Source organism: Hemiscyllium ocellatum, chromosome 16 (genome assembly GCF_020745735.1).
Source record: "Hemiscyllium ocellatum isolate sHemOce1 chromosome 16, sHemOce1.pat.X.cur, whole genome shotgun sequence".
Classification (NCBI taxonomy): domain Eukaryota; kingdom Metazoa; phylum Chordata; class Chondrichthyes; order Orectolobiformes; family Hemiscylliidae; genus Hemiscyllium; species Hemiscyllium ocellatum.
In genome coordinates this window covers 70,569,201-70,595,945 of record NC_083416.1, presented here as the reverse complement: position 1 = coordinate 70,595,945, position 26,745 = coordinate 70,569,201, and the positions used below count along the sequence as shown (strand labels likewise).

At 39.4% G+C, this 26,745-nt stretch overlaps 1 protein-coding gene across 1 annotated transcript in view; it reads right to left on the bottom strand.

Annotated features, from left to right (window-relative positions):
• Window positions 1-753: 753 nt before the first annotated feature.
• The window catches only part of kif3a (kinesin family member 3A), a 61,300-nt gene continuing 35,308 nt past the window's right edge, over window positions 754-26,745 (bottom strand). The window contains exons 10-17 of the mRNA XM_060837362.1: window positions 20,746-20,902; window positions 13,688-13,868; window positions 12,634-12,744; window positions 9,574-9,699; window positions 7,633-7,686; window positions 6,787-6,855; window positions 5,392-5,519; window positions 754-4,326 (exon numbers count right to left, since the gene is read on the bottom strand). Of these exons, the coding sequence (XP_060693345.1) occupies window positions 4,278-4,326; window positions 5,392-5,519; window positions 6,787-6,855; window positions 7,633-7,686; window positions 9,574-9,699; window positions 12,634-12,744; window positions 13,688-13,868; window positions 20,746-20,902 (875 nt within the window). The 3' untranslated portion in view covers window positions 754-4,277. The remainder of the gene's footprint in view (window positions 4,327-5,391; window positions 5,520-6,786; window positions 6,856-7,632; window positions 7,687-9,573; window positions 9,700-12,633; window positions 12,745-13,687; window positions 13,869-20,745; window positions 20,903-26,745) is intronic.

Here is a 26,745-nt window from a genome sequence, read left to right as displayed (position 1 = left end):
AGTGCTAAGTCTGGGATGTGGTGACTTAAGATTGAATAGTGGGGGTGGGGGGGGGAAAGAGTGGGTAAAACTCACGAATTATGGGATGACCCAAAGCTATCCATGGACTAATCACTCAGCCACATGATATATTCAAACAGACTTTCCATGCCATGTTTATTTAGTCATTTCACCTCTTCATCACTTTATACTAAGAGTTGTGCAGATCTAGAATTTTCCCTCTAAAATGTATTGATGATCATGGAGAAATGTTCCTCTCAAATGATTGCGTCTTTGGAACTCTCTCCTACAGAATATAGAGTCAAGACCATTGAATTTTGAGGCAGAACATTGCAAATGCCAGCTCAACTCAAGAAACTGAAAACACAACAACACACTGACTAAGGGTGTGCTAAACTATCAGAAAGTCTGTCTTTCAAATGAGACAACATAGGTAGACAAGAAGAGGTAAAAAGCACTATTTTAAAGAAAAATGGAGATATTACCATAGTCCTGGTCAATCTTAAAACATATTTTGGTCTCTAAATATTGCTGTTTGAGGAGAGTTTCCTACAATCCAAAAGTGATCACACTTTAAAGGACATAATAGGCCAAGTGATGTTCTGAGGGCCCAATTAAGGTGCCACACAAATACAAGTCTGTTTTGACAACTAATTGACTCTAACTTTATATAATGCCATCACCAATCATAGGACTTTCAATTCAAATAGCAAAGCAGCAATTTAGATTGCTGAGGTTACCCATGATCAAGCATACAATTGTATAGATATTTCTTTATTTATGAACATTAACATGCTGCATATATACATATTCATGGTCTCATATGTACATCTCAATGATTAATTTATACATAAAGATTACAAAGAATAATCAAATAAAAAAGACATCTGTAAAGTGTTTATTTCAACTGCTCTGAACATAGTATATAGAAAGTAAGTTCAGGTCAAGTGAAATAAAACTAACAATTTGGGACTCTTATTAATCACACTATACAACCCAGCATTAAAATAGGATTTCAGAACATGTGCAGCTTTCTAGTAGTTATTTTAAACATTTTACAATAAACTTTACAACAGAAAAACATAGGATGCTTACAACATTAAAACACAATAATAAAATTCTTGATTTGTGCACTTGATGTGTAATATCATTGCAGTCAAGATTCTCTATTAAATTCAAACATGGAGAGGGTATGTAAGTGTTCTTATTAGTAGTCCAGAGTCAGTTGTTTAATCAGGTAGATACAAACAAAAAAAATCGACACATTTTGCAGATGAAAGAAAAGATTATTTTCACATGTTTAAGTAGCTTCCATTTGCAGCATATAATTTTCCCTGAATCAATGTTGAGAAAATACAATACTACATGTCTCTGTTAAAGCTCGTAATAAAGAACACAATATAGACATTCATAAACGAATCAGAGGAAATATTGGATAGTCAAATTTGTCAGTCTGACATTGCATGACAATCTCAAAACAACTGCTTGACATAGCTATACCTCTTTATTTCACATTTCTACAAACCATCAAATTAGCAGTACTCACAACTGAGGTCTGAATTTCACAAACTATAATGCATTCTCTATTGGAACTTGCAAAAAGGCTTTTTTGTAACAAAATATTTGTACTAACAGTTTAACCACAGTCTTTGATAGTTACAAATGAAAAGAATAATGTGGACATAGTTCCTTTACTAGTAAGCAGATTCTTGCTGCCATTACCTACCAGTCATTTAAAGTTGTCCCTGGGTTTGGCAATATAGATCTTAAAATTCATATTACAAAGGAAGTAGCTAAGTTATTGGCTATTTTTTTCTGAATGCTGGGTTGTTCCATCAGCTTTTTACAACAAACACTGTGAGCTACATGGTCCTGTGCTACTTAATATGTAGGAAAGAGAAATAACAGCAATCTGGCATGGTTACAAATCATGCAGAAATCGATCAATTGAAAATATTGTCAACTTAATGTTTTAGTTGTAAGGAATTAAAAGCAGTCCATTAAAATGCTCATCATAAAACAGCTTAAACCATCAATAGTACATTATGATATCAATGAATTAAAGTTAGCAGCTGTCATGGTTACTGTTCCTACAATACATAAATAGATTTTCACAATGCATTTGTAAAGTAATATTCACTGAAAACTAAATGCATTGCAATTTTGACCTTGAAACCAGTGCTCTCCCAGTATTATGAAATCTGTGATTCCATAACCCTTAACTTTCCAACTGAGTCAGAGATAATGTGGTCAAATTTACTTCTGAGGTCAAAGTGTTTAAAAGAACCAACAATGGTTCATAGATCTATGTCAAAAAATGGAACGAAGAAACATGGATCAGCTGTTGTGTGCATATGCAATTTTTTGTTTATCACATTTATAGCAGCAAGTACCACCTGAGTTCTCAGAGTGGGTGATGAACACTACGCTAAAGTTTGTCTGTTTGTTACTATTTAAAAAGCAGGGCACCCAAATAACAGTTAAGAATACAGTACAGTGTCAGTAGTAACAGAAGCACAAGTCTTGCGATACTTATCAAACATTTTTTTGTTTGCACAGTTTACTATTTTTTCATGGTTATCTTCTATTCCTTCCATATTGCTGCAGAGTAAAAGTTCCAACCAGAATCTGTCACAGTTCTAAGCAAAAATTGCTTTCCTTTTAACAAGCCCAACCAAGAAATGCATAAGTGAAATATCTGATCAACTCTTCCTGTTATAAAAGTTGCAAGCTCTATTAAGGCTAATGACAGCAAATTCTGCAATCCTGTGCTTCTAATGTTAGCATAGATTGGAGAACTATAGGTCTATCTACATGTGTGCATGTCAGGCTCCTTGCTGCAAAGTGTCTGCTGACTGTTTTGATAATTTGTGTTACTGACATTTAGGGAATCAATTACCAGTAAAAAGGCTGCTTCTCAACACTTCTTTACACATACGGCAAATTGCTCCAACTTCCAATTAACTACATTTATGCAAAAAGGCCACTCAGTCTATTATGTCTGTGCCAGCTCCGTAATAGAGATGATCTCCTAGTTTTGCAGTTCTGCCCTTTCTCCTACCAGTATGTTGCCAGGAATGGAGGGTTTTAGTTTTAGAAATAGGTTGAATACACTAGGACCTTTTTCACTGGTGCACAAAAGGTTGAAGGTGACCTTATAGAGGTTTATAAAATCATCAGGGGCACAGATAAGGTGAATAACAAAGATCTTTTCCGTAAGTTCAAAACTAGGGGACATATTTTTAAGATGAGTGGAGAAAGATTCAAAAAGGACATGGGAGCAACTTTTTTTTTTACACAGAGAATGATTAGTGTGTGGAATGAACTGCCAGAAGTGGAGGATATAGATACAGTTACAACATTTAAAAAACATTTGGATAAGTACATGAATAGGAAAGGTATGGAGGGATACGGGCCAAACACAGGCAGGTGGGACTAGTGTAGTTTGGGAACATGGTCAGTTTGGACTAGCTGGACGGAAGTGCCAGTTTCCACGCTGTATAACTCAATGATTAATGTGCCCTATGGTTACATAACGTACTCTGAAATGATAGATGCAACATATCGTCCTAATCAAAGAAACCTTATCTAACAGTAAGACTCAAAATTATCTCACTTTATAGCAGTCATGGAATGCATTTTGAGTACTGCAATCCCTTGCCATCACAGTTATACAAAGTGCACATAAACCTCTGGTTAACAGAAGTCAAGGTAAACAAAGAACTAGTGTAGAAGTCAACTTTGTACTTTTAAAACAGAATGAAGGTAAGACAGAGGGAATATTTTCAGTTCAGTAAAATAATTTATGGACCAGAAGTTTGAAGCTCTTATTTAAAAAAAAACATTCTTTGAGCTTGAAGCAATATTTGAAAATGTTAAATTAGGGTTTATTTCCTTCACAGACAGCAAATTCCTACTAATAGCTTCGCTGCCAGTCATATATTCTCTACCCACCACCAAAACCAACCAAAATATAAGCCAAGACCAACATCAAGAAGAATAAAATAACAACTAAATACTGGGATCCCAAGCATTTAGTTGTAAACATTCATGACCAGCATTCTGACAGCAACTCAAACATTGCCTAATAAAAGTTACAAACTCACTGGCATTTCATTTAGATATTAGCATTAAATTCCATTCTTCTTACAGGTCAATGTGTATGGTTCAAAAAAACGACAACTTGCTGTTCTTGTCACATCTATCAATTTTCATCATCCTGGAAACCTTTTCCGTCTAAAATCTGGTCCATGCACCTAGCCAGTCTCATCTATTGATCACTGAAGAAGGGTTTCAATTCCAGCTTCAGATTTTGTAGATCGTTTCCTAATTATGGAAAAAGGAAATAGATCATAATGGCCTTTTGATGAATTATTTAATTTAATCCTTTCCAAAATGAACACTAAAATGCTAACAAAAATGACGCCCACAACACTTTTTCTCATTCCTCATTCAGCCTGCAACTTAATTGGAGGCTGTTTCTTTCCATTCTGCTTGTCATAGACTTGCAAGGTAATGACATAACTAGTTCAACATAATTTTAGCTCAACATACAGTAGAACTTTAGAAAAAAATAGAAGTATAATCTGATAGTGATTACAGAAGCAAGGCTGCAGGATGATACGTTGTGGTCTGCATATTAAAGGATACAAGATATTTAGGAAGGAAAAGAAGTGAGGAAAAGATGGTAGGTAACTCTCAATTCATGATGCTATTAACACGATGGAGAAGGATGATCTATGTTCAGGAAGCTAAGATACACAGGTAGTTTGTTAGTGATGAAAAATGGTAAACAAAATCACTACTGGGAATGGTGTAATCTAACTTTAACCATACAGTACTAATGAAAAAATTGTGGGAGCTTGTCAGAAACATATAGCAAAAACCACAGGGGATTTTAGCCTGCATATGGTCTGGAAAAATCAGATGTGGAAAGGTAACCTAGATGAAGAGTTTCAGCTTGTTCTGGAGCTGACCAGATTGCAGGCTACACTGGACTCAATATTACACAATGAGATAGGATTACTTAGTGACCTCATACTGAAGACACCCTTACCGTGATTGATATAGGATTTAATTTTAAAATGAGGAAAACTCGGACCAGAACAAGAATTTTAAACATAAATAAAGGCAATTATTTGTACCTGAAAATGTACTCTTGCTACACATGCTAAAATGAATTGGCAAATTTGGTTGATGGATACATTAATAGAGATGCAAAGCCAGGCATTTAAGGGATACTTCAGAATACACAGAATAGATATATTTCAGCAAGACAGAGAAGTGCCATAGGGGAAAACTCTCTATCTGTGGTTATCTTAAAAGCAAATGAAGACACTATCAAACCAAAAGAAAATGCATAACATTTCAATATTCCCATTGTTGCCTTACCTTCTGCCCGTCTTGGGTCTGGATTTCCCTCCCTTTGAGGTTCTTGGCCTCTCCAACTTCATTAATGACTGTCGCAGACTTTCTTCAGTGTAAGCCAAGTAAACATGTGACAAATCCACTTCAAATGGCTAAGAAAATAAAGAAGGTAATTAAAGTAGGAAGTAGAGTTTCTATGAAGTAATCAGAACTTCTGAAATTGTAGTTTATACCAGTAGCCTGATCACTTGCACCTTATACCATTTAAACTTAGAGTTCATGGCATAATTTAATATGAACTCCACTTCAGACAAGACCTGCTCACTTAACTTTTATTAGGCCTTGTTTGAATGACTTAACATGACTTCTACAAGACACAACTGTACATCTCAGTAAGATTGCATTATAATTCAACACAAAAATCATAAAGCATGACATAACACACAATGACATGAGGATGGAGAAGGCCATGCAGACTGCTCTGCCATTCATTACTTTCATAGTTGAACTCAGGATTCAACTCTACCTTTCTACCTGCACTCATCTCTTGATTTCCTGTCAACAACATTCTATCCGTCTCAGCCTGAAATGTATAGTAAACGACATTGTAACAGTTTAGTATAATGAATGTTAGTAGGAAAATTGAACGACATTTATATTTCTGCAATTAAACCAGGTTTTTGTAGTCTTCTAAGGTCCAGAAAAGGACGGCTTACATTCTTACACATTTTTTCACTTTTCAGGCTATCCCAAAGTGCAAAACTGTAGCCATTTGTTTAATCAGTAAACGTGTTATACATTTACATGTAATAAGATCCCATAAATAGCAGCACAATGAGCAGTGAGTCTGCTTTGGTGCTGTTGGTTAAGTGATAAATAGTGGGCAGAACCTCTCAGCACGTTTTCACGTAGCGCATCAATCTTCTAACTCAGATGAGAAATCTTATCATTAAGCCAACCTGCTATATCATTTTACCAATACTATGCTGCATCGATTTTTGGTTCTAATTCTTTTTAACAAATTTCTTCCAAGTGACTAAGAATAATGTTCCTTTGCCACTTATAGGTTGATACAAGATGATTTCAGAGTGGTACCCATCAATGCAAAAGATATTGTATAATGAGTTCAGGTACCACCCAGGCTCACTAACCTCAGTAAGGCAGAAAAAAGCTCTAACTACTTGAGCCTTAGCACGTTCCGATCTTGGCTCCATCAGAGATTCAATGATAGACAGCACCAGGAGGTCAAGGAATGTGCTAATCTCAGTAAACTTAACAATTTCTCAACTTTGTTTTTATTTACAATTAATAAATAATATTGAGGGGCAGACATGGACTAGCAGAGGTGAAGGTAACAAAAGGGGAAAAAGGGAATCTATTTAGATGATGTTTCCTTTAAGCTAAAAATTCAAAACTTACATCTTTTTCTTTTTTGTCTGCTACTGGAGTTTGTTTTCTCATGTTGTTTCCTGTGTACGCCACACATTTCTACAAATAAATAAAAAATTAAAAATTAAAAGTTAATATTATTGTTAAACATGTACTTTACGAGGCACTTGAACAGAACCAAGTGTGAAAAGATTTGCAGACCATTTGCTACAGACTAGTATTGGAATCAGAGTATTGCTGATTATAGGGAATCAAACTGGTGAAAGTTAATAATATGAATGCTTCAAAACAGAAGCTATAGATTATTCTTAGAACACATTGATAAAACCTTTGTACAGATTTTCAACAATGTAAGAGTTTGCTTCCTACAAAGTATCTATATTTAAAATGCAGACGGTGGAGTTTGAATTCAATAAATTTCTGGAATTAAGAGTCTAAAGGTGACACTGTCATCTTTTGTCATTTGTCAGAAAAACCCATCTGGTTCACTACACTCCAGACCTACAACAATATGGTTGACACTTAACTGCCCTCTGGACAAAGAGGGAAGGGTAACAAATGCTGGCCTAGCCAGTGACACCCACATCCTATGAATGAATAACACAAAAATGTTTGGAACAAAACACAATTCCTAAATTCATGAAAGACATCAATTTGATGGAGGTTTTGGGGGTAGTGGTAAAAATATGTTATTATGAAGACGACTGTAACAGGTTATGAGCTAACAGTATAAGCCTGCAGAATGGACATATAACTGACCTGCGTGGGTCATTTGGCCAACACATGCTGTGATGGATATTCTATCTAATTTCATGCAAAACTAGTCTTGCATCAGTTGGGTACAAAATTTGTTGTCCTGAATTACTACAAACTTACCAACTGCCACTCTCCAATGTCTTCATTCCAGTGTACATAGTTCTCAATCATCTCCTAGAAGGTACATACATTCATTTTAGCAAACCTGCCTTCGTTGATCAATGCAACAAATCAAAGTCAAAGTCAATCAAGAATCCAGTTTACTAATCTTGTCTTAATTTTGTAAATATTTGAGAAAGCGTCATTAGAATCAGAGATGTACAGCGTGGAAACAGACCCTTTGGTCCAACCCATCCATGCCGACCAGATATCCCAACCCAATCTGGTCCCACCTGCCAGCACCCGGCCCATATCCCTCCAAACCCTTCCTATTCATATAACCACCCAAATGCCTTTTAAATGTTGCCATTGCACCAGCCTCCACCACATCCTCTGGCAGCTCATTCCATACACGTACCACCCTCTGCATGAAAAAGTTGCCCCTTAGGTCTCTTTTATATCTTTCCCCTCTCATCCTAAACCTAGCCCTCTAGTTCTGGACTCTCCTATAATCCCCAAAACTTTGTCTATTTATCCTATCCATGACCCTCATAATTTTGTAAACCTCTATAATGTCACCCCTCAGCCTCCGACGCTCCACAGAAAACAGCCTCAGCCTCTCCCTGTAGTTCAGATCCTCCAACCATGGCAACATCTTTGTAACTCTTTTCAGAACCCTTTCAAGTTTCACAACATCTTTCCGATAGGATGGAGACCAGAATTGCAAGCAACATTCCAACAGTGGCCTAACCAATGCCCTGTACAGCTGCAACATGACCTCCCAAATCCTGTACTTAATACTCTGACCAATAAAGGAAAGCATACCAAACGCCTTCTTCACTATCCTATCTACCTGTGACTCTATTTTCAAGGAGCTATGAACCTGCCCTGCAAGGTCTCTTTGTTCAGCAACACTCCCTAGAACCTTACCATTAAGTGTATAAGTCCTGCTAAGATTTGCTTTCCCAAAAAGCGGCACCTCGCATTTATCTGAATTAAACTCCATCTGCCACTTCTCAGCCCATTGGCCCATCTGGTCCAGATCCTGTTGTAATCTGAGGTAACCCTCTTCACTGTCCACTACACCTCCAGTTGGTGTCATCTGCAAATTTACTAACTGTACCTCTTATGCTCGCATCCAAATCATTTATGTAAATGACAAAAAGTAGAGGGCCCAGCACCGATCCTTGTGGTGCTCCACTGGTCACAAGCCTCCAGTCTAAAAAACAACCTTCCACCACCACCTTCTGTCTTCTACCTTTGAGTCAGTTCTGCACCCAAATAGGTACGAAGGAGTATAACAGAACCTCTATTCAATTACTTTTTTCCCCAATTGTGGACAAGACAGTTTTCAGGACAAAATGTTTTGCTTAAAACGTTGCTTCCTCAATAAACTGATTAACATCAGTTTCTTTTTAACTAACGTTAATATTAACTACCGCAGAAATATTAAATGCAATAAACAACAACTACACTTAAAGTATATTTTTAGGCTAATGGGCCGGGTGCTGACAGATGGGACTAGATTGGGTTGGGATATCTGGTCTGCATGGACGGGTTGGACCGAAGGTTCTGTTTCCATGCTATACATCTCTCTGACTCTATAAGAGCACATTAGCAGTATATAAAATTTTAACAACATTATTTCTAAATTAGTTTTGAAGAATCACATGTGTACTACAAAAGAAAATCAATTACCAAACATCAATATTTATAGTATAAATGTTGTCAATTTCCCATTTTCTTCTTGTTCTATATTTCAATTTACACTATTTTCTAATAAAAGTTCAAGGACTCATATATAGGACTGTGATATATACTTTTATAGTAAAGATATTGCTTATTCATGAAAGCTGTACTATATAAGTAACAAATACCCAATTAGGCACAAGAGTTACACATGCCATTTTTCCATAATCAAAAACCCCAACATAAATATTTAATTAAGAATCCCTGTCCAACCTGGTATTCTTGAGGAATAAAATTCTCAATAATGAGCATCTGGAGACGAAGTTCACGGCTCAGCTGTCTTATATTCTCCAACAGTCCTTCAATTTCACGTTGGTGTTCTTGTTGCAAGTCTGCCATCTTTGAATTAAAAAACATCAAAATGAGTTGAATAAGTTATCATGAAATGAAGCACACAATACATGAAAGATGTAATGCAAAAAAAAAACTGGGCAAAGGGGTTACTTATAGAAGGATTGGATTGCCAGGAGTTTTCAAGCAAGGTCTAGTAAAAGTAACATTCAACCATTAAATACAATTGTTAAGGGAAGGGATGAGAGAGAAAAAAATCTTAATCTCTTCTTTTTACTGTCTGTAATCTGTGGTTTTGAAAAGGAAGATATGCATCACAACACCTCACACCACCACCCAACCCCACTCAATTTATACAGTCATAGAGTCATAGAGATGTACAGCATGGAAACAGACCCTTCGGTCCAACCTGTCCACGCCGACCAGATATCCCAACCCAATCTAGTCCCACCTGCCAGCACTTGCCCCATGTCCCTCCAAACCTTTCCTATTCATATACCCATCCAAATGCCTCCTAAATGTTGCAATTGTATCAACCTCCACCACATCCTCTGGCAGCTCATTCCATACACATACCACCCTCTGCGTGAAACAGTTGCCCCTTTGGTCTCTTTTATATCTTTCCGCTCTCACCCTAAACCTAGGCCCTCCAGTTCGGGATTCCCCGACCCCAGGGAAAAGGCTTTGTCTATTTATCCTATCCATGCCCCTCATAATTTTGTAAACCTCTATAAGGTCACCCCTCAGCCTCCGACGCTCCAGGGAAAACAGCCCCAGCCTGTTCAACCTCTCACTATAGCTCAAATCTTCCAACCCTGGCAACAGCCTTGTAAATCTTTTCTGAACCCTTTCAAGTTTCACAACATCTTTCCGATAGGACAGAGACCAGAATTGCACGCAATATTCCAACAGTGGCCTAACCAATGTCCTGTATAGCTGCAACATAACCTCCCAACTCCTGTACTCAATACTCTGACCAATAAAGGAAAGCATATCAAACGCTTTCCTCACTATCCTATCTACGTGTGACTCCACTTTCAAGGAGCTATGAACCTGCACACCAAGGTTTCTTTGTTCAGCAACACTCCCTCGGACCTTACCATTAAGTGTATAAGTCCTGCTAAGATTTGCTTTCCCAAAATGCAGAAGTATTCATGGGTTTAAAATAAAAAGAGGACTGCTGTTTCATGTGAGCTGCCCACAAGTGCCACACCACTCACTAAGCAGGAACTTTCCAGGAAAAATACAGGTAAAGAGAATAGCGAACTTATACAAGTCATAGACAAAAAACAAGGTCCTAATTCCCTTCCAGACTTTTTTCCTTTCCTGTCTTTCCCCCACATATAAATTCTTAGCCCAGTTGGCTAGAAGGCTAGTTTGCAACACAGAATACACCAACAATATGGGTTCTGGATGTAGGTTTGCTTGCTGAGCTGTAAGGTTCATTTTCAGACATTTTGTCACCACACTAGATACCATCTTCAGTGAGCCTCCGGGTGAAGATGTTACCAAGTATGGTGATGAAACGTCTGAAAACAAACCTTCCAGCTCAGCGAGCAAACCTACACCCAGGACCTCAACCTGAGCAACAAATCTTCTCAAAACTCACTAATGTGGGTTCAATTCCTTCATCAACTGAGGTTACCATGAAGGATTCCTCTTCTCAACCTCTCTTCACCGGAAGCATGGTGACCCTCAGGTTAAAACACCACCAGTCATCTTTCTGTAATGAGACAGGAGGCCTATGGTCCAGTACAACTATGGAAACTTTACCTTTTTATATTGAGTCGGCTCTCCTCACTATTGTTATTCCCCACTGCTTCCCAGCATTCTGCCTCCAATCCCAACATGTAAGTTCCCTAGCTTCTTTCCCCCAGCATTGGCCTGTGATATCCTTCCCTTGAATATTAGTGAATTGAACCTAGGTCTGACTGTGGCCCAACCCCCTGACTGACAGACAGCCTCAAAAGATGAGGGTCCGATCCCTTATGGACATCTGTACAGCTCCTCGACTGACCTCCTACAACTCCTGACCTGTTGCATCCGACCTACAGGGCTGACTGGTGTCCACTCCGTAAACTGCAGACATATGGACAACCTGACTATGACATTCTCGAGTGGCAACCTGACTGTGTCTAAACCCCTGGACTAATATTGGAGGATACTCTTGCTTATCTGTCTGTGCAAAGTGTTCTGGCATCAGCATTCAACTGAAGTATAAAATCTGACCACAAGTAGATTGGAGATGTGCCATTATGATGTTGTGAGATTGGTACATGTTAGATGCCAAGGCCTGGATGTATGTAATACTACCCATGGAGCATGCCCTAAATTGCTGGTGCCTGGTATCCAAGATGGAGGTCCAGAGGACATGAAGTCGCCAGGTAATCACCCTGACTTCAATATTGGGAATTGTCGGTTATCTAGTTTCTATGCAGCGACTGAAAGTATGGGAAGCTGCATGTTGATGAGGGAGGATTCACTAATAATGAGATGCTAACGCATGGAAATAGGCCTCTTGCCAATTACTAACGAGAATCTTGTCTTGCCATTCTCGGAATATTGGAATATTTTGCTCAAAACATTGAGAAGCTTCTCACTGCTTATCTTGCATAATTTTCCCAACTTTTACATTATTCAGGGGCAAGGACAATTCCACCTGTGAGTACCACAGGTGGTTTTCACTATGGTATGCCCATTCAAAAGACCATTTATATTTTTGGTGCTTCATTAAGATATATTCATACATATTATTTCTGATTATCTGAAAGTATAAACTGAAGGTCCGAAGTTTGCAATTTTCGTATTTCCTATGCTGTGATTCCATATGAATAATTATTTAACCAATTGTTATAATCTAAACCCTCAGACTTTTTAATATGCTCATTTACAACTCAAATCATTTTCTTTGACTGGAATATGCAAAAGGATAAAAAGTCTACAAATCACAGTAGCTCCTCCATGAACACGGCTACCTCTCACCTCAGACTTTGCTGCCATCAGCATTGTCCAGACTTTCTTCAGTTTCTTTGTTTTGCCCTGAGCTTCCTCCTGCAAACTGGTGTATTTCTCCTCAATGTCCAAACGTTCTTGCTATTTAATGAAAGAAAAACACCACAATGGACATCAACTGAATTTTAAGAGTGACCAAGACAAATATATGTGATGTTAACACCTCTCCAAAATTGTCTTACCTGATATAGGAGATGCAAGTTTTGAGGATAGAGAGGTAGAGAAGCAGGTGAGGGAGGTGAAGTGGCTTAAGGAAGACATTCAAGAGTAAGGAGATTAGATGGAAAAAGCTGCACTAAAGGAATGTAAGCTAAAAAGAAGGCCATTGAGAAACATAAATTTGTAAGGAATTCTAGAGTTTGAGGAGATTACATAACCAAGAGGAAGACACATGATTCTCTATGAATTTAAACATGATGAGAACTAAAAATATCAGAAAACGTGAAAGCAAAAGGGACACGTAACAAGCAGGTTCAACAAGCTGCCTTACACTACCACGGACCCGGGTTCGATTCCTGCCTCAGGTGACTCTCTGTGTGGTGTTTGCACATTCTCCCCATGTCGGCGTGGGTTTTCTCCGGGTGCTCCGATTTCCTCCCACAATCCAAAGATGTGCAGGTCAGGTGAATTGGCTATGCTAAATTGCCTATAGGGTCAGGTGCAATAGTCAGGGATACATAAATGGTAGGGGAAATGGGTCTGGATGGGTTACTCTTCGGAGGGTCAGTGTGGACTTGTTGGGCTGATGGGCCTGTTCCCATACTGTAGGAAATCTAATCAAATCTGTTGCCTGGCAATCTGATAATGTCTTTTTTGTTAAGAAAACTGAATAAAAGACCTAAAGCCCAAAAAATAGGGTATTATCAAAATTAGACAGTTGAGGGGAGGAAAATCAAAAAGTGGGGTTTAAGTGACACCGAGGTGGAGGTTTAAAGGCTTGCAAACAATTACAATAGCAAAACTGAGGGTAGCAGTATTTCAACTTTGTGCTAATTAGAAAATGCGTTAAAAATAGTAACATTACCTCTTTTTCCTCCAGCTCTTTCCGAAGTTGCTCTGCTCGGTTCCGGCGCGCTTCAAGCTCGCAATTTGACTCATCTAGTAGTCTCTCCTGTTCTTCAGCTTTAGCCAGAAGATCCACTCCTCCTACAATCACCTTCTTTTCTAGAGCTGACAATTTTTCTAACAAGGTCTGATGCTCCTGCCTTGAAAATTCCAGTGAGTACATCCCATTACATACATAAAATGTTAAGCTTTAAATTATTTTCAATAAGAACAAATAACATAAATCCTTAACAATAACAATTTGCCTATAAGGAAAACCAAAGAACATTATATCATGGTGTAGTGAATGGCTCTTTGGTCCACTGAGTCTACATTGGTCAAAAACAGCCAGTTAATTATTGTAATCCCAATTTCCAACACTTGGCCCATTATCTTTTTGCCTTGGCATCACAAGTGTACATGGAAATACTTCTTAAATATTCTGAGAGTTTCTGCCCCTACCACCCTTACAGGCAGTGAATTCCAAATTCCCACTACCCTCAGTGATTTTCTTTTTCCTCACATCTTCTCTAAACCTCCTGTTCCTTACCTTAAACTTATACCCCTTGTCATTGATCTTTCCAGCAAGGGATAAGTCTCTTCCTGTCTACGGCCCTTGTAATTTCACACATCTCAAATCATGTCCTCTTTCAATCTTCTCTGCTCTAAGGGAAACAACCCCAGTCTATCCAATCTTACTTCATAATAAAAATCTCTCCAGCTCACACAATATCCTGGTAAATTTACTCTGCATGCATTCCAGTACAATCATATCTCTCCAATAACATGGATACCAGAACTGTACATTATATTCCAGCTGTAAACTAACCAATATTTTATACAGTTCCAAGATAACCTCAGTACTCTTAAACTTTATGCCTCAGTTAATAAAGACAAGTGGGTCCATAGGTGTAGACTAAGATCTCTGAACTGACTGATTATAAAACAAATCCCAAAAGCCTTCTTAACCACTTTATCTATCTCTCTCGCTGTCTTAGGGGACAAGTGGGCATGCACACCAAGATCCCTGTGATGCCTAGTGCTTTCCAGAGTCTCACCATTCATATTGTATTCTCTTCCCTTGTTTGCAATGCCCAAGTGGCTCACTCACTCCACATTTTTTCCTCACACTGTACTTTTGCATTTGCTGTGGTCAAAAAAGGAAGCAAATGGATATCTGGTCGGACAGAAGGGTCTGTTTCCATGTTGTACATCTCTATGACTCTATATACATGTTTCTATGTCCATAATGATGTTAAATATAAATAATCTATCAAGAGTCAACTTAGAACAATATGATGTTGCAGGTTAACAATTCTTTGTTGAAATTTAATTTCATTAGTTTATAAAAGTTTAAATTCTACAGATTTTGAGGCAATGCCCTTAGAAATGAACAATGTAATAATTTAAAAACAACCTTGCTGTGAGTCTGACGTACACTTGAAAGAAAATGGGTTGTGTTTTACCAGGAGAGGCCTATGGACTCATAAGATGTTGAGGAAAGGTCTTCCTCCAGCTATCTAAATGGGCTCTTGATGCCACTGCCAGTTGGCACACCACATCATTTAGTTCACAAAATTGATTGCTAATTAATTACAGTTGTGAAAATAGGAATGTACAATGGATGTACTTTATGAGACATGTAAGTACATGCAAGATTTGAGAGCACCTGATGAGATCTAACAGGTTTCTAATGTCCTGAGGGTGCTTAATCAAGAGTCACACCGACACTGCAGCAATGATCCCGGCTCAACCCAGATCAACTCTTCCCCCGCCCTCACCAAGCAGTATACCCCAGCCTAGCTTTAGCAGGGCCTGCCTGACTGACATTCGCATCCAAAACCACATTACTTAGTTTGGGGAAGGTGCCTCGCCGCTTGGCTACCCTATATTAAAGGATGTCTCAGAAGTGGGCATTATTTCCACTGACACTAATCTACTGACTCTGATTACCCACCACTTCTTTGAAAATGGGGTAGTCTACTAACAGAAAAGAAGCCCGACACCAATTAATTAGTTGAGAGACAGCCAAAGATTGCATACTGTGGTCCCACAAATGGCAGAAGTTTTGCGACCATCATCAGGCTTCTCATCAACAGAATTCCAGCCAGTGCATTGAGTTGCAAGATAAAAGCAGAGCAGAATAATGAAAAATGATAGCATAACTGCATTGGAAGGACTAGAAGTGATTGGAAAGGTGTAACTTTTTGCAATTTTATCGAGAAGAAATCTCTAATTTTCCCATCACTGACATGCTAGCTACATCTGGTGGACACAACCAGGTACTGTAATACCCTAATACAATAATAGTTTTGGCAAGTTAAGGGAAATTCTATTCTGTACTGATAATGTTTCCACCTGCTCAAGATGTTTTTTTCAACTGATCTACTTAAGCACATTTTAAACAAAATCAGTTCAAGCCTTGAACAATTTAACCATGAAGTTCAGCAACAATCAAGAAATCTCTATACACATAAATCTTGTGGTCATGTACATAACTCAAAGTTCATCCATTGTACATTTCTATTTCCACAACTATAATCAATTGTAGTCATCATATTTTCCTTGCTCCACAGTGCTGCTGCAGTACTTTTCTACTTAATCGCAGTTCCCCAATCTGTAATCCAGAGAAAGTCTCATCTCCAATCAACTTTTCTTCAATTTCCCAAATTAAGTCAGGGTTTGCTACTTAATCTCAAATAATATAAACTCAACATTTTATATAAAACAAGAACAGAATGCACAAATTCAGAAGATGGATTAAATCAACCCTTCAAATTTTAATCTCAAAATCACCCAACGGGGAGGAGGTTAACAGTTGGCAATCAGCAAGAGGATTGCTTGCCTGTGGTCAAGAACACTTGGTCTTGATCTGTGTGTAATTTAAAACTGACTAGGTACATAAGAAAAGTGTTGGCAGGATTATAATAAAACATAAAATCTTGGACTTCACCACTAGAGGTCATAATATTCATTTGACAAAATGCAGATCACAAAAGCGATTATGTAACTGGACTAATTAGTCCTCTAGTCCCACCAGTGGAAATTTAAATGTAGTTTATTAAATAAACCTAGGATGAGAAGCTAATGATGATCATTAAACCACCAGATTACAAATTAAAATCTATCTAGTTCACTAATGCCCCTTGGGAGGAGAAACAGAGGTATTTTATCATGAAGCATTTTGATCTATTTGTGACGTTCAACTGCCATTTAAAATGGCTGAACAAGCTACTCAGTCTCAGCTAAATTAAATCATCAGGAGACATAAGAATAAAACAGAACAATTCATCTGACATCAATGCACATGGCAAAGACAAACCTAATAAGTCAATAATCCAAAGTTCTCCTTGCTAACATGTGGGCTTGTACCAAAATCATTTGAGCTGTCCTGCAGACCAATCAAGAATCAGGCTGACATATAGAATCACAACCATCAGTCAGACTTCGCCAAAACAACTATGAAATATACATCTGTCCAACCTGTAAGGAAGACCCATAGACGTGACAGCAGCAAACTGATATCAGAAAGCAGTGGCCTTTGAAATCCTCAATACTGATTCTAGATCCTAGGAATCTAGTTAAACATGGCCAAGCAAACCTCCTGATTGCCAACTATCAATTTCCTTCAGTTGGCGTATCCATTTCTTCATGTACAGCTCCACGCAAAAAGTCATAGAGCACAGAAAAGACCCTTCAGTCCAACTCATCCATGCCGACTTGACATCCCAATCTGACCTACTCGTATTTGGCAGCCTTTCCCCAGATCCCTCTAAAGCTTTCCTATTCACGTACCTGTCCAGATGCCTTTTAAATGTTGTAATTATATCCAACTCTGCCATTTTGTCTGGCAGCTCATTTCATACACACCACCCTCTATCTAAAAAGAGGTTGCCCTTAAAGTCCTTTTAAATCTTTCCCTTCTCACTTTAAACCTACACCCTCTAGTCTTGGACTCCCCTACCCAAGGAAAAAGACCGTGGCTATTCACCCTATCCATACTCATGATTTTATAAACCTCTACAATTTTACCCCTTCACCTCCAATACTTCAGGGAAGATTGCCCCAGAGAATTAAGCCTCTCCCTTTAGCTCCAACCCTCTTAAGTCTTTTCTGAACCTTTTCAAATTTCACATCTTTCTTATAGCAGGAAGAAAGTGAGGACTGCAGATGCTGGAGATCAGAGCTGAAAATGTCTTGCTGGAAAAGCGCAGCAGGTCAGGCAGCACCCAAGGAACAGAAGATTCAACGTTTCGGGCATAAGCCCTTCTTCAGGAATCTTCAGGAATAGCAGGGAGACCAGAATTGAACAATGTATTCCAAAAGCAACCTAACCAATGTCCTGTACTGTACAGCAGCAACATGACATTCCAACTCTTATACTCAATGCATTGACCAATAAAGGCTAGTGTACCGAATATCTTCTTCACTACCCTGTCAACCTGCATTGCAACACAGATAGCCACTCAGGAATTTAAAGTCAAGAAGTCCATGTGGGTTTGCTAGAACTTGAACATAAGCGTTGTTTTTATCACCATTATTTTTTATTAGTCAGGACATTAGCTACACAAAATGAATATTGATTTGTTAGCTGGAAGTTTCTCAGATGATGAAATTATTCCTCCCCAAAGATACCAAACAAAAATAATTCAATCCCAACTTGTTATATTTCAAAAGTAACAAGGTGACATAAGAGTCATAGAGATGTACAGCATGGAAACAGACCCTTCGGTCCAACCCATCCATGCCGACCAGATATCCCAACCCAATCTAGTCCCACCTGCCAGCACCCAGCCCATATTCCTCCAAACCCTTCTTATTCATATATCCATCCAAATGCCTTTTAAATGCTGCAATTGTACCAACCTCCACCACATCCTCTCGCAGTTCATCCCATACACATACCACCCTCTGCGTGAAAAAGTTGCCGCTTAGGTCTCTTTTATATCTATCCCCTCTCACCTTAAACCTATACCCTCTAGTTCTGGACTCCCCCACCCCAGGGAAAAGATCTTGTCTATTTATTCTACCCATGCCCCTCAAAATTCTGTAAACCTCTATAAAGGTCACCCCTCAGCCTCTGACGCTCCACAGAAAACAGCCCCAGCCTGTTCAGCCTCTTCCCATAGCTCAAATACTCCAACGCTGCCAACATGCTTATAAATCTTTTCTGAACACATTCAAGTTTCACAACTGATAAAAAGGAGACCAGAATTGCACGCAGTATTCCAATAGTGGCCTAACCAATGTCCTGTACAGCCCCAATATGACCTCTCAACTCCTGTACTCAATACTCTGACCAATAAAGGAAAGCATACCAAACCCCTTCTTCACTATCCTATCTACGTGTGACTCCATTTTCAAGGAGCTATGAACCTGCACTCCAAGGTCTCTTTGTTCAACAACATTCCCTCAGGCCTTATCATTAAGTGTATAAGTCCTGCTAAGATTTGCTTTCCCAAAATGCAGCACGTCACATTAATCTGAACTAAACTCCATCAGCCACTTCTCAGCCCATTGGCCCATTTGATCAAGATTCGGTTGTAATCTGAGGTACCCTCTTCGCTGTCCACTACACCTCCAATTTTGGTGTCACCTACAAACTTATTAACTATCACTCTTATGCTCGCATCCAAATCATTCTTATAAATGACAAAAAGTAGAGGACCCAGCACTGATCCTTGAGGCACTCCACTGGTCACATTCCTGCAGTCTGAAAAACAACCCTCCACCACCACCCTCGGTCTTCTACCTTTGAGCCAGTTCTGTATCCAAATGGCTAGTTATCCCTGTATTCCGTGAGATCTAACCTTGCTAATCAGTCTCCAGTGGGGAACCTTATCAAATGCCTTACTGAAGTCCATATAGATCACATCTACCGCTCTGCCCTCATCAATCATTTTTGTTACTTCTTTAAAAAACTCAATCAAGTTTGTGAAACATGATTTCCCACACACAAAGCCATGGTGACTAGCCATAATCAGTCCTTGCCTTTCCAAATACATGTACATCCTGTCCCTCAGGATTCCCTCCAACAACTTGCCCACCACCGACATCAGGCTCACTAGTCTATGGTTCCCTGGCTTGTCCTTACCACCCTTCTTAAACAGGGTCACCATGCTAGCCAATCTCCAGTCTTCCAGCACCTCACCAGTGACTATCAATGATACAAATATCTCAGCAAGAGGTCCAGCAATCACTTCCCTGGCTTCCCATAGAGTTCTAGGGTACACCTAATCAGGTCATGGGGATTTACCCACCTTTCTGCATTTCAAGACATCCTGCATCTTTTAAAGATCTGACAGGAGCCCATCTACAAAACATTCTTTGTGATCATAAAACCAGCCAATGTGATACATGATCACTTATGCTCTTGCATCTTAAGTTTGAAACGTCTATACGTTGATGCTTTTCACCATCATCATTGCTCGTCAGTCCATGAATTTCTGCTCATTAAAGTGAGTATGTAAAACATTTTGAACTGACCAGCGCAGAATTCAAATATCTATGGCATGGGCCATATCTACTTTAGATTCTTTCTTTCCAATGAAAATATCCCAAATCTCTTCTTTATTATTTTGAGAGGAGCACAGGGTTGCATTAATATATATTACTAACTTTATCAAATTTAATGTCAATGTCTTAGTTTATTGAACTTCTATACTCTCCATGGGGAGAAGGTAGCTTTGTGGTAGTATTGCTGGATTTTTAATTCAGAGACCAAAGTAATGTTCTGGGAAATCAGGTTTGAGTCCTGCCTCAGCAGATAGTGGAATTTGAATTCAATAAAAATCTGGAATTAAGAGTCTAATGACGGCCATAAATGCATAGTCAATTGTCAGATAAAAAACGCCATCTAATTCACTCATGTCCTTTTGGGAAGGGAACTGCCATTCTTAAATTGGTCTGGCCTACATGCGACTCTGGACCCACAAGAATGTTGACTCTTAAATGCCCTTTGGCCAATTAGGCATGGGCCATAAATGATGGCATAGCCAGTGACATCCACATCCCGTGTATGAATTTTAAAAATCTTACTGTGCTTTCAGCAGATCTTTCTCTCTTTTCTCTAGTTCTGCTCTGGCTTTATTCCTTTCTTCCTCCTCTATGTCAAGCTTAGCTTCAAGAACTTTTCTCTCTTCATCAATCTTTGCTTGCATTTCTGCCATCTTTTCCGGAGATACCTTCTTTCTTCCTTCAAAGCAAAAAAAGTTCAATCTTATTCAGCAGATCACATTTTTACATTTTCAGTTGAGTGACCTGGATTAGCATGATGACAATGTCATTAAGAATACTGTAAAGCAATGCTGATAACTTTATTTTGTTTTAAAATGCATACCAATTTTCAGTTAAACACACTGCATGGTACGAAAAGGCTGTCTGCTGATTATTTTGGTATATGAATGTTTGTGTCAAGATAATATGGAGCAGCTGGGCAAAAAGCTCGTGGAAATGCTTTATCATGGCAAGAGAGAAATACTCAGCTACCAGAACAGTACACATCATCAGGTACCTGCAAGAAGCAGTCTTGATTAAAGCAAGGCATTTAATGTAAAGGAACTGAAATTGCTCACTGCAGGGTGATAATACAAAAATGTAGAGACAAAATAACACTAAGAACAGATCAGTGAAAGAGCACAAGCATCACAAAGCAGCAACTCCCAAAGTGGGCTGGCTACCTGACAAAAAAATACATTGGATGGAACCTGAGTAAGGACAATTTTCTAAACATGTTTAACAATTGTTTGAAATATGTCGTGATTGTAATAAGGTCAGCCAGGTGGACCTCTCAGAATATGGGTTCCCAGATTGGACCAAATTAACAGCCCCAATCAGGGAGCACTGGCTGGCAAATGGGACTAGATTGGGTTGGGATATCTGGTCGGCATGGACAGGTTAGACCGAAGGGTCTGTTTCCATGCTGTACATCTCTATGACTCTATAACAGGAGTGTCAGACATACTGTTCAAAAAAAAAATAAAAAAAGGAAAAAAAAATAAACTAACAGGAACTTCAGAGGTTCTGTTCACTAAAAGAAAGAACAGGAGGGTCAGACATCCTATTCACTCGGAGAGCTGGCTCTGAGGGAGTTGGATCAGAGTCAAGAACTCGCCTCACGTAAATAAAGGATGACCTGGTGACAGGATACCAGGCTCTGTGGAGTTATTTCAGCGGTGACGTGAGTGGCATTAATGATGTAAGCCAGGCAAAAGTGCATACTCTTCGGGAAGCCCAACTGGACTTCGAACAGACACTACAACTGACTTTATCATCGAAAAATGCAGCAAGTGGTGCATACGAGCTGTAAGGTATTCTGATGGAAGTGGACACCGCATCAGTCCATCTGAGCTCAGGGAACACCACTTGAATGAAGGCAATTGCAAAACCTCACTCGGGACATATCCTGCACAGAGGGACTCTAGGTCAACCCACAGAAAAACCTCAAAACAAAGCCAAGCCAAACAGTTAAAATTTCCTTCAGGATCTGGGCCAGCAAGTCACTGTAGTTGCTGCCGGTAAGCAGACTCAAGACAGGAAAGGGTCCTACTGGACCTAAATTGACTAACAGAATACATAAGGCCAGCATCCAGGAGAGTACACACTCCGGAAAGTCCACCTACATCTGGTTGGAACAGTTAAATTGCTTAGCAACATCCAAATCAAAACCAATCAAAATAAACATCTAGTTAAATGGCCACACAGTTCTAATGGAGGTTGATAATGACGCGACTGTTTCGGTGATTAGTTCCAGACTCCAACCCTAAAGTTTGGGCAAGACCTCGGCTGGAATGAAATCCTATAAGAGGGGAACTTTACAGATTAAGTGTACAAGTTTGGTTCCGGTCTCTTATGAAAAGCAGATGATTTTAAATTTTCTGGACACACTTCCATTCACAGCACGTATACTTGTAAATGCAGTTAGATGAGGATTCTCAGAAGTATGTTACAATTAATACCCATTAGTATTAATATACAAGACTGTTCTAATATACAAGACTGCCATCTGAGTTAAGATCAGCCTATGCAGTTTCCCAGTAGCCGATACAGTGATTTTACAAGGTTCACCCCAAGTCACCATATGTAGGGCACCACTTATCTGGATGACCTGCTAATAACAGAGAAGACCAATAAGGAGCACTTTGAGAACTTGGACATAGTCCTTAGATGTTTCTCCCAGGTGGGCTACCCTTTAGAAGGAAAAAATGTGTTCCAGCACCTACTTGGGCTACAGAGTTGACAAGACCATTGTGGCATCCACTAGAAGATAAAGTGAGGGCAATCAAAGGTGCCTGATTCTGGGTAATCTAAGATGGAGGACAGGAAGAAATTGTGGCTGTAGGAGCTGTTCCTTTTTTGAGGTATTTTAAGTGCTGGAGGTGATTTCCTCAAATTCCAGGAGCAGCAATTACTGTTTTATATAGTTTTGCATTGTTTTGAAACTTTGGGGACCAAAGCATCAAAATAACGGCACTTTAAAAAGGAGGAAGACAGACAAAGGCAGTGACCACATGGTTAGAGAAAGAAACCTATAGTGCTGCCCGACAAAGCAGTGAATCTGCACAATTACTGCCTTTGCTGCTTGAGTTCAAGTATCTCTGGACACTGGAGTGTGTCTAGGAAAAAAGTAACAAACAACGAAATTCACAGCTAACCTGGAGGAACCTGTGTGGGACAGGAACAGATAAGTGCATAGTTTTTAAGTGTAGCCCTGCTGTAAATTTACAGTAGTGAGCAAAGTGAGTTCTTTCTTGATTATATGTTTTATTGAGATCTATCTCTTGATTAAATTTTAAAAATATAAGCCGTAAGTGTTACGTCAGCCTGGAGCAATGCTTTTTAGAGAGCAATAAGACGGTGCTATTTTCTGGGTCTATAGATTGCGAAGGAGCAAAGCTGGCCTTTAGTAGAGTGATGTGCTCGTCCTGTCAGCTGTGGGGGTTTAGTGAGAGTTTTGATGTTACTGATGCTAATGTCTGCAAGAAGTGTCTTTGGTTGCAAATCCTATCATATTGCATGGATCGGTTGGAGCAGCAGTTGGAGGCAATAAGGAATCTACAGGAGATGGGGAGGATGGGGGCAGGTGGTGAATGGCAGTTATAGGAAGGGAGAAAAGCTGCAAAGACAGTAAGGTAGATGGGTTAACTCAGGGGAAGGTAGGAGGGATAGGCTAGTAGTGTAGGAATCTCCTGTGGCTATCCACATCCCAAACAAGTATGCTGTTTTGGAAAATGTAGGGGGTGATGTACTCTCAGATGAATGTCACAAGAACAGCCAAGTTTCTGTTACCGAGAATGGCTCTAATAGAACGGAGGTGCATGGGCTCCAAGTGATCGATTGTGGCAAGAGACTCTCTAGACAGAGGCACAGATGTTTCTACAGCCAGCAGCATGAAATCAGAATGGTGTTTTGCCTCCCTGGTGCCAGGATAAAGGAGATCTCTGATAGGGTGCAGGATGTTCAAAGGGGAGAGGGACCAGCAGGAGATCATTGTACACATTGGAACTAATGATGTAGGAAGGGAAAAGGATGAGATTCTGAAGGGAGAATATAGAAAGTTAGGCAGGAATTTAAAAAGGGCATCCTTGAGAGCAGTAATATCTAGATTACTCCCGGTGAGGAAAAGGAGGAGAGAGCAGACGAATGTGTGGCAGAGGAGCTGGTGCAGCGGGAAAGGGTTCAGATTTTTGGGACATTGGAAAATGTTCTGAGGTAGAGGTAATCTGTACAAGGAGGACAGATTGCAAGGCAAATAGTATATTAGCAGGGAGATCTACTAGAGCTGCTCGGGAGGATTTAAACCAGTAAGGTGGCGGGGGGGGAGAAGCGAGAACATTCCAAGGAAATAGTGAGGAAAGAGATCAATCTGAGATGGGTACAGTTAGGAAAAGGAGAGTCAAAAAATCAGGGCAGGCAGAAACAAAGCAGAGAACAAGGTAAGACTGATAAATTAAACTGCATTTATTTCAATGCAAGAGCCCTAACAGAGAAGGCAAATGAACTCACCAGAGCATGGTGAGGAACATGGGAGTGGGATATCATAGCAATTAGAGACATGGCTCAGGGATGGACAGGACTAGCAGCTTAATGTTCCAGGATACAAATGCTATAGGAAAGATAGAATCAGTCGTAAGACAGGAGAGGGAGTAAGGGATAAGGGATAGCATTGTGGCTATACTTAGGGAGGATATTTCTTGGAATATATCCAGGGAAGTTATTTGGGTGGAACTGAGAAATAGGAAAGAGATGATCAACTTATTGGGATTGTATTATAGACCCCTCCCCCAAGTAGTCAGCGGGAAATTGAAAAACAAAGATGTAAGGAGACCTCAGGTATCAGTAAGATTAATAGGGTCATTATGGTAGGGGATTTAAACTTTCCAAAAATAGACTGGGACTGCCATAGTGTCTAGGTTTAGATATAGATATAGAGAGGAATTTATTAAGTGTGTACAAGAAAATGATCTGATTCAGTATGTTGATGTACCTACTAGAGAAGGTGCAAAACTTGACCTACTCTTGAGAAATAAGGCTGGCCAGGTGACTGGGGTGTCAGTGGGGGAGCACTTTAGGGCCAGCAACCATAACTCTTAGTTTTACAATAGTGATGGAAAAGGATAGATTGGATCTAAAAGTTGAATTTCTGAACTGGAGAAAGGCCAATATTGACAGTATTAGGGAAGAATTTTCAAAGGTTGATTGATGGTGGGGGGCAGATGTACACAGGTAAAGGGACAGCTGGAAAATGAGAAGCTTCCAAAAAATGAGATAACGAGAGTTCAGAGACTGGATATTCCTGTTAGGATGAAAGGAAAGGCTGGTAGGTGTATGGAATGCTGCTAACTAAAACCTCAATTTCTTTAGTAAAGCAAAAGGAAGCATATGTCAGGCATAGACAGCAGAGATCGAGTGAATCCTTAGAAGAGTATAAAGGCAGTAGGAGTATACTTAAGAGGAAAATAAGGAAGGCAAAAAGGACATGTGATAAGTTTGGCAAATAGTTAAAGAGAACCCGAAGGGATTTTACAAATAGATTAAGGACAAAAGGGTAACTAGGGAGAGAACAATACCTCTCAAAGATCAGCAAGGCAGCCTATGTGTGGAACCACACAAAATGAGGGAAGATACTAAACAAGTATTTTGCATCAGTGTTTACTGTGGAAAAGGACATGGAAGATATGGAATTAGGGAAGTAGATGGTGACATTTTGAGAAACGTTCATATTACAGAGGAGGTGGTGCTAGATGTCTAAAAATGCATAGAAGTGAGTAAATGCCCAGGACCTGATCAGGTGTATACTAGAACTCTGTGGGAAGCTAGGGAAGTGATTGCTGGGCCCCTTGCTGAGATATTTGTATCATCAATAGTTAGTGAGATGCCAGAAGACTGGAGGTTGGTTAATGCGGAGAAAGGATTTAAGAAAGGTGGTAAAGAAAAGCCAGGGAACTGAAGATCAGTAAGCCTGACATCAGTGGTGGGCAAATAGTTGGAGGGAATCCTGAGGGACATATATTTCGAAAGGCAAGGACTGATTCGGGATAGTCAACATGGCTTTGTGCGTGGGAAATCAAGTCTCACAAAACTGATTTTTTTTGAAGTAGTAATGAAAAGGATTGATGAGGACAGAGCAATGGACGTGATCTATCTGGACATCAGTAAAGCATGCGACAAGGCTCCCCATAAGAGACTGGTTAGCAAGGTTAAATCTCATGGAATACAGTGAGAACTAGCCATTTGTATACAGAACTGGCTTGCAGATAGAAAATAGAGGGTGGTGGTGGAGGGTTGCTTTTCAGACTAGAGGTCTGAGCCAGTGGATTGCTGTAGGGTCCTCTCCTTTTCATCATTTATACAAATGATTTGGATGTGAACATAGGAGATATAGTTAGTAAGTTTCCAGATGACACCAAAATTGGAGGTGTCGTGGACAGCAAAGAAGGTTAGCTCAGAGTTCAAAGGGATCTTGATCAGATGGGCTAAAGAACCATGGAGTGGCAGATGGAGTTTAATTTAGATAAATGAGAGGTGCTGCATTTTGGA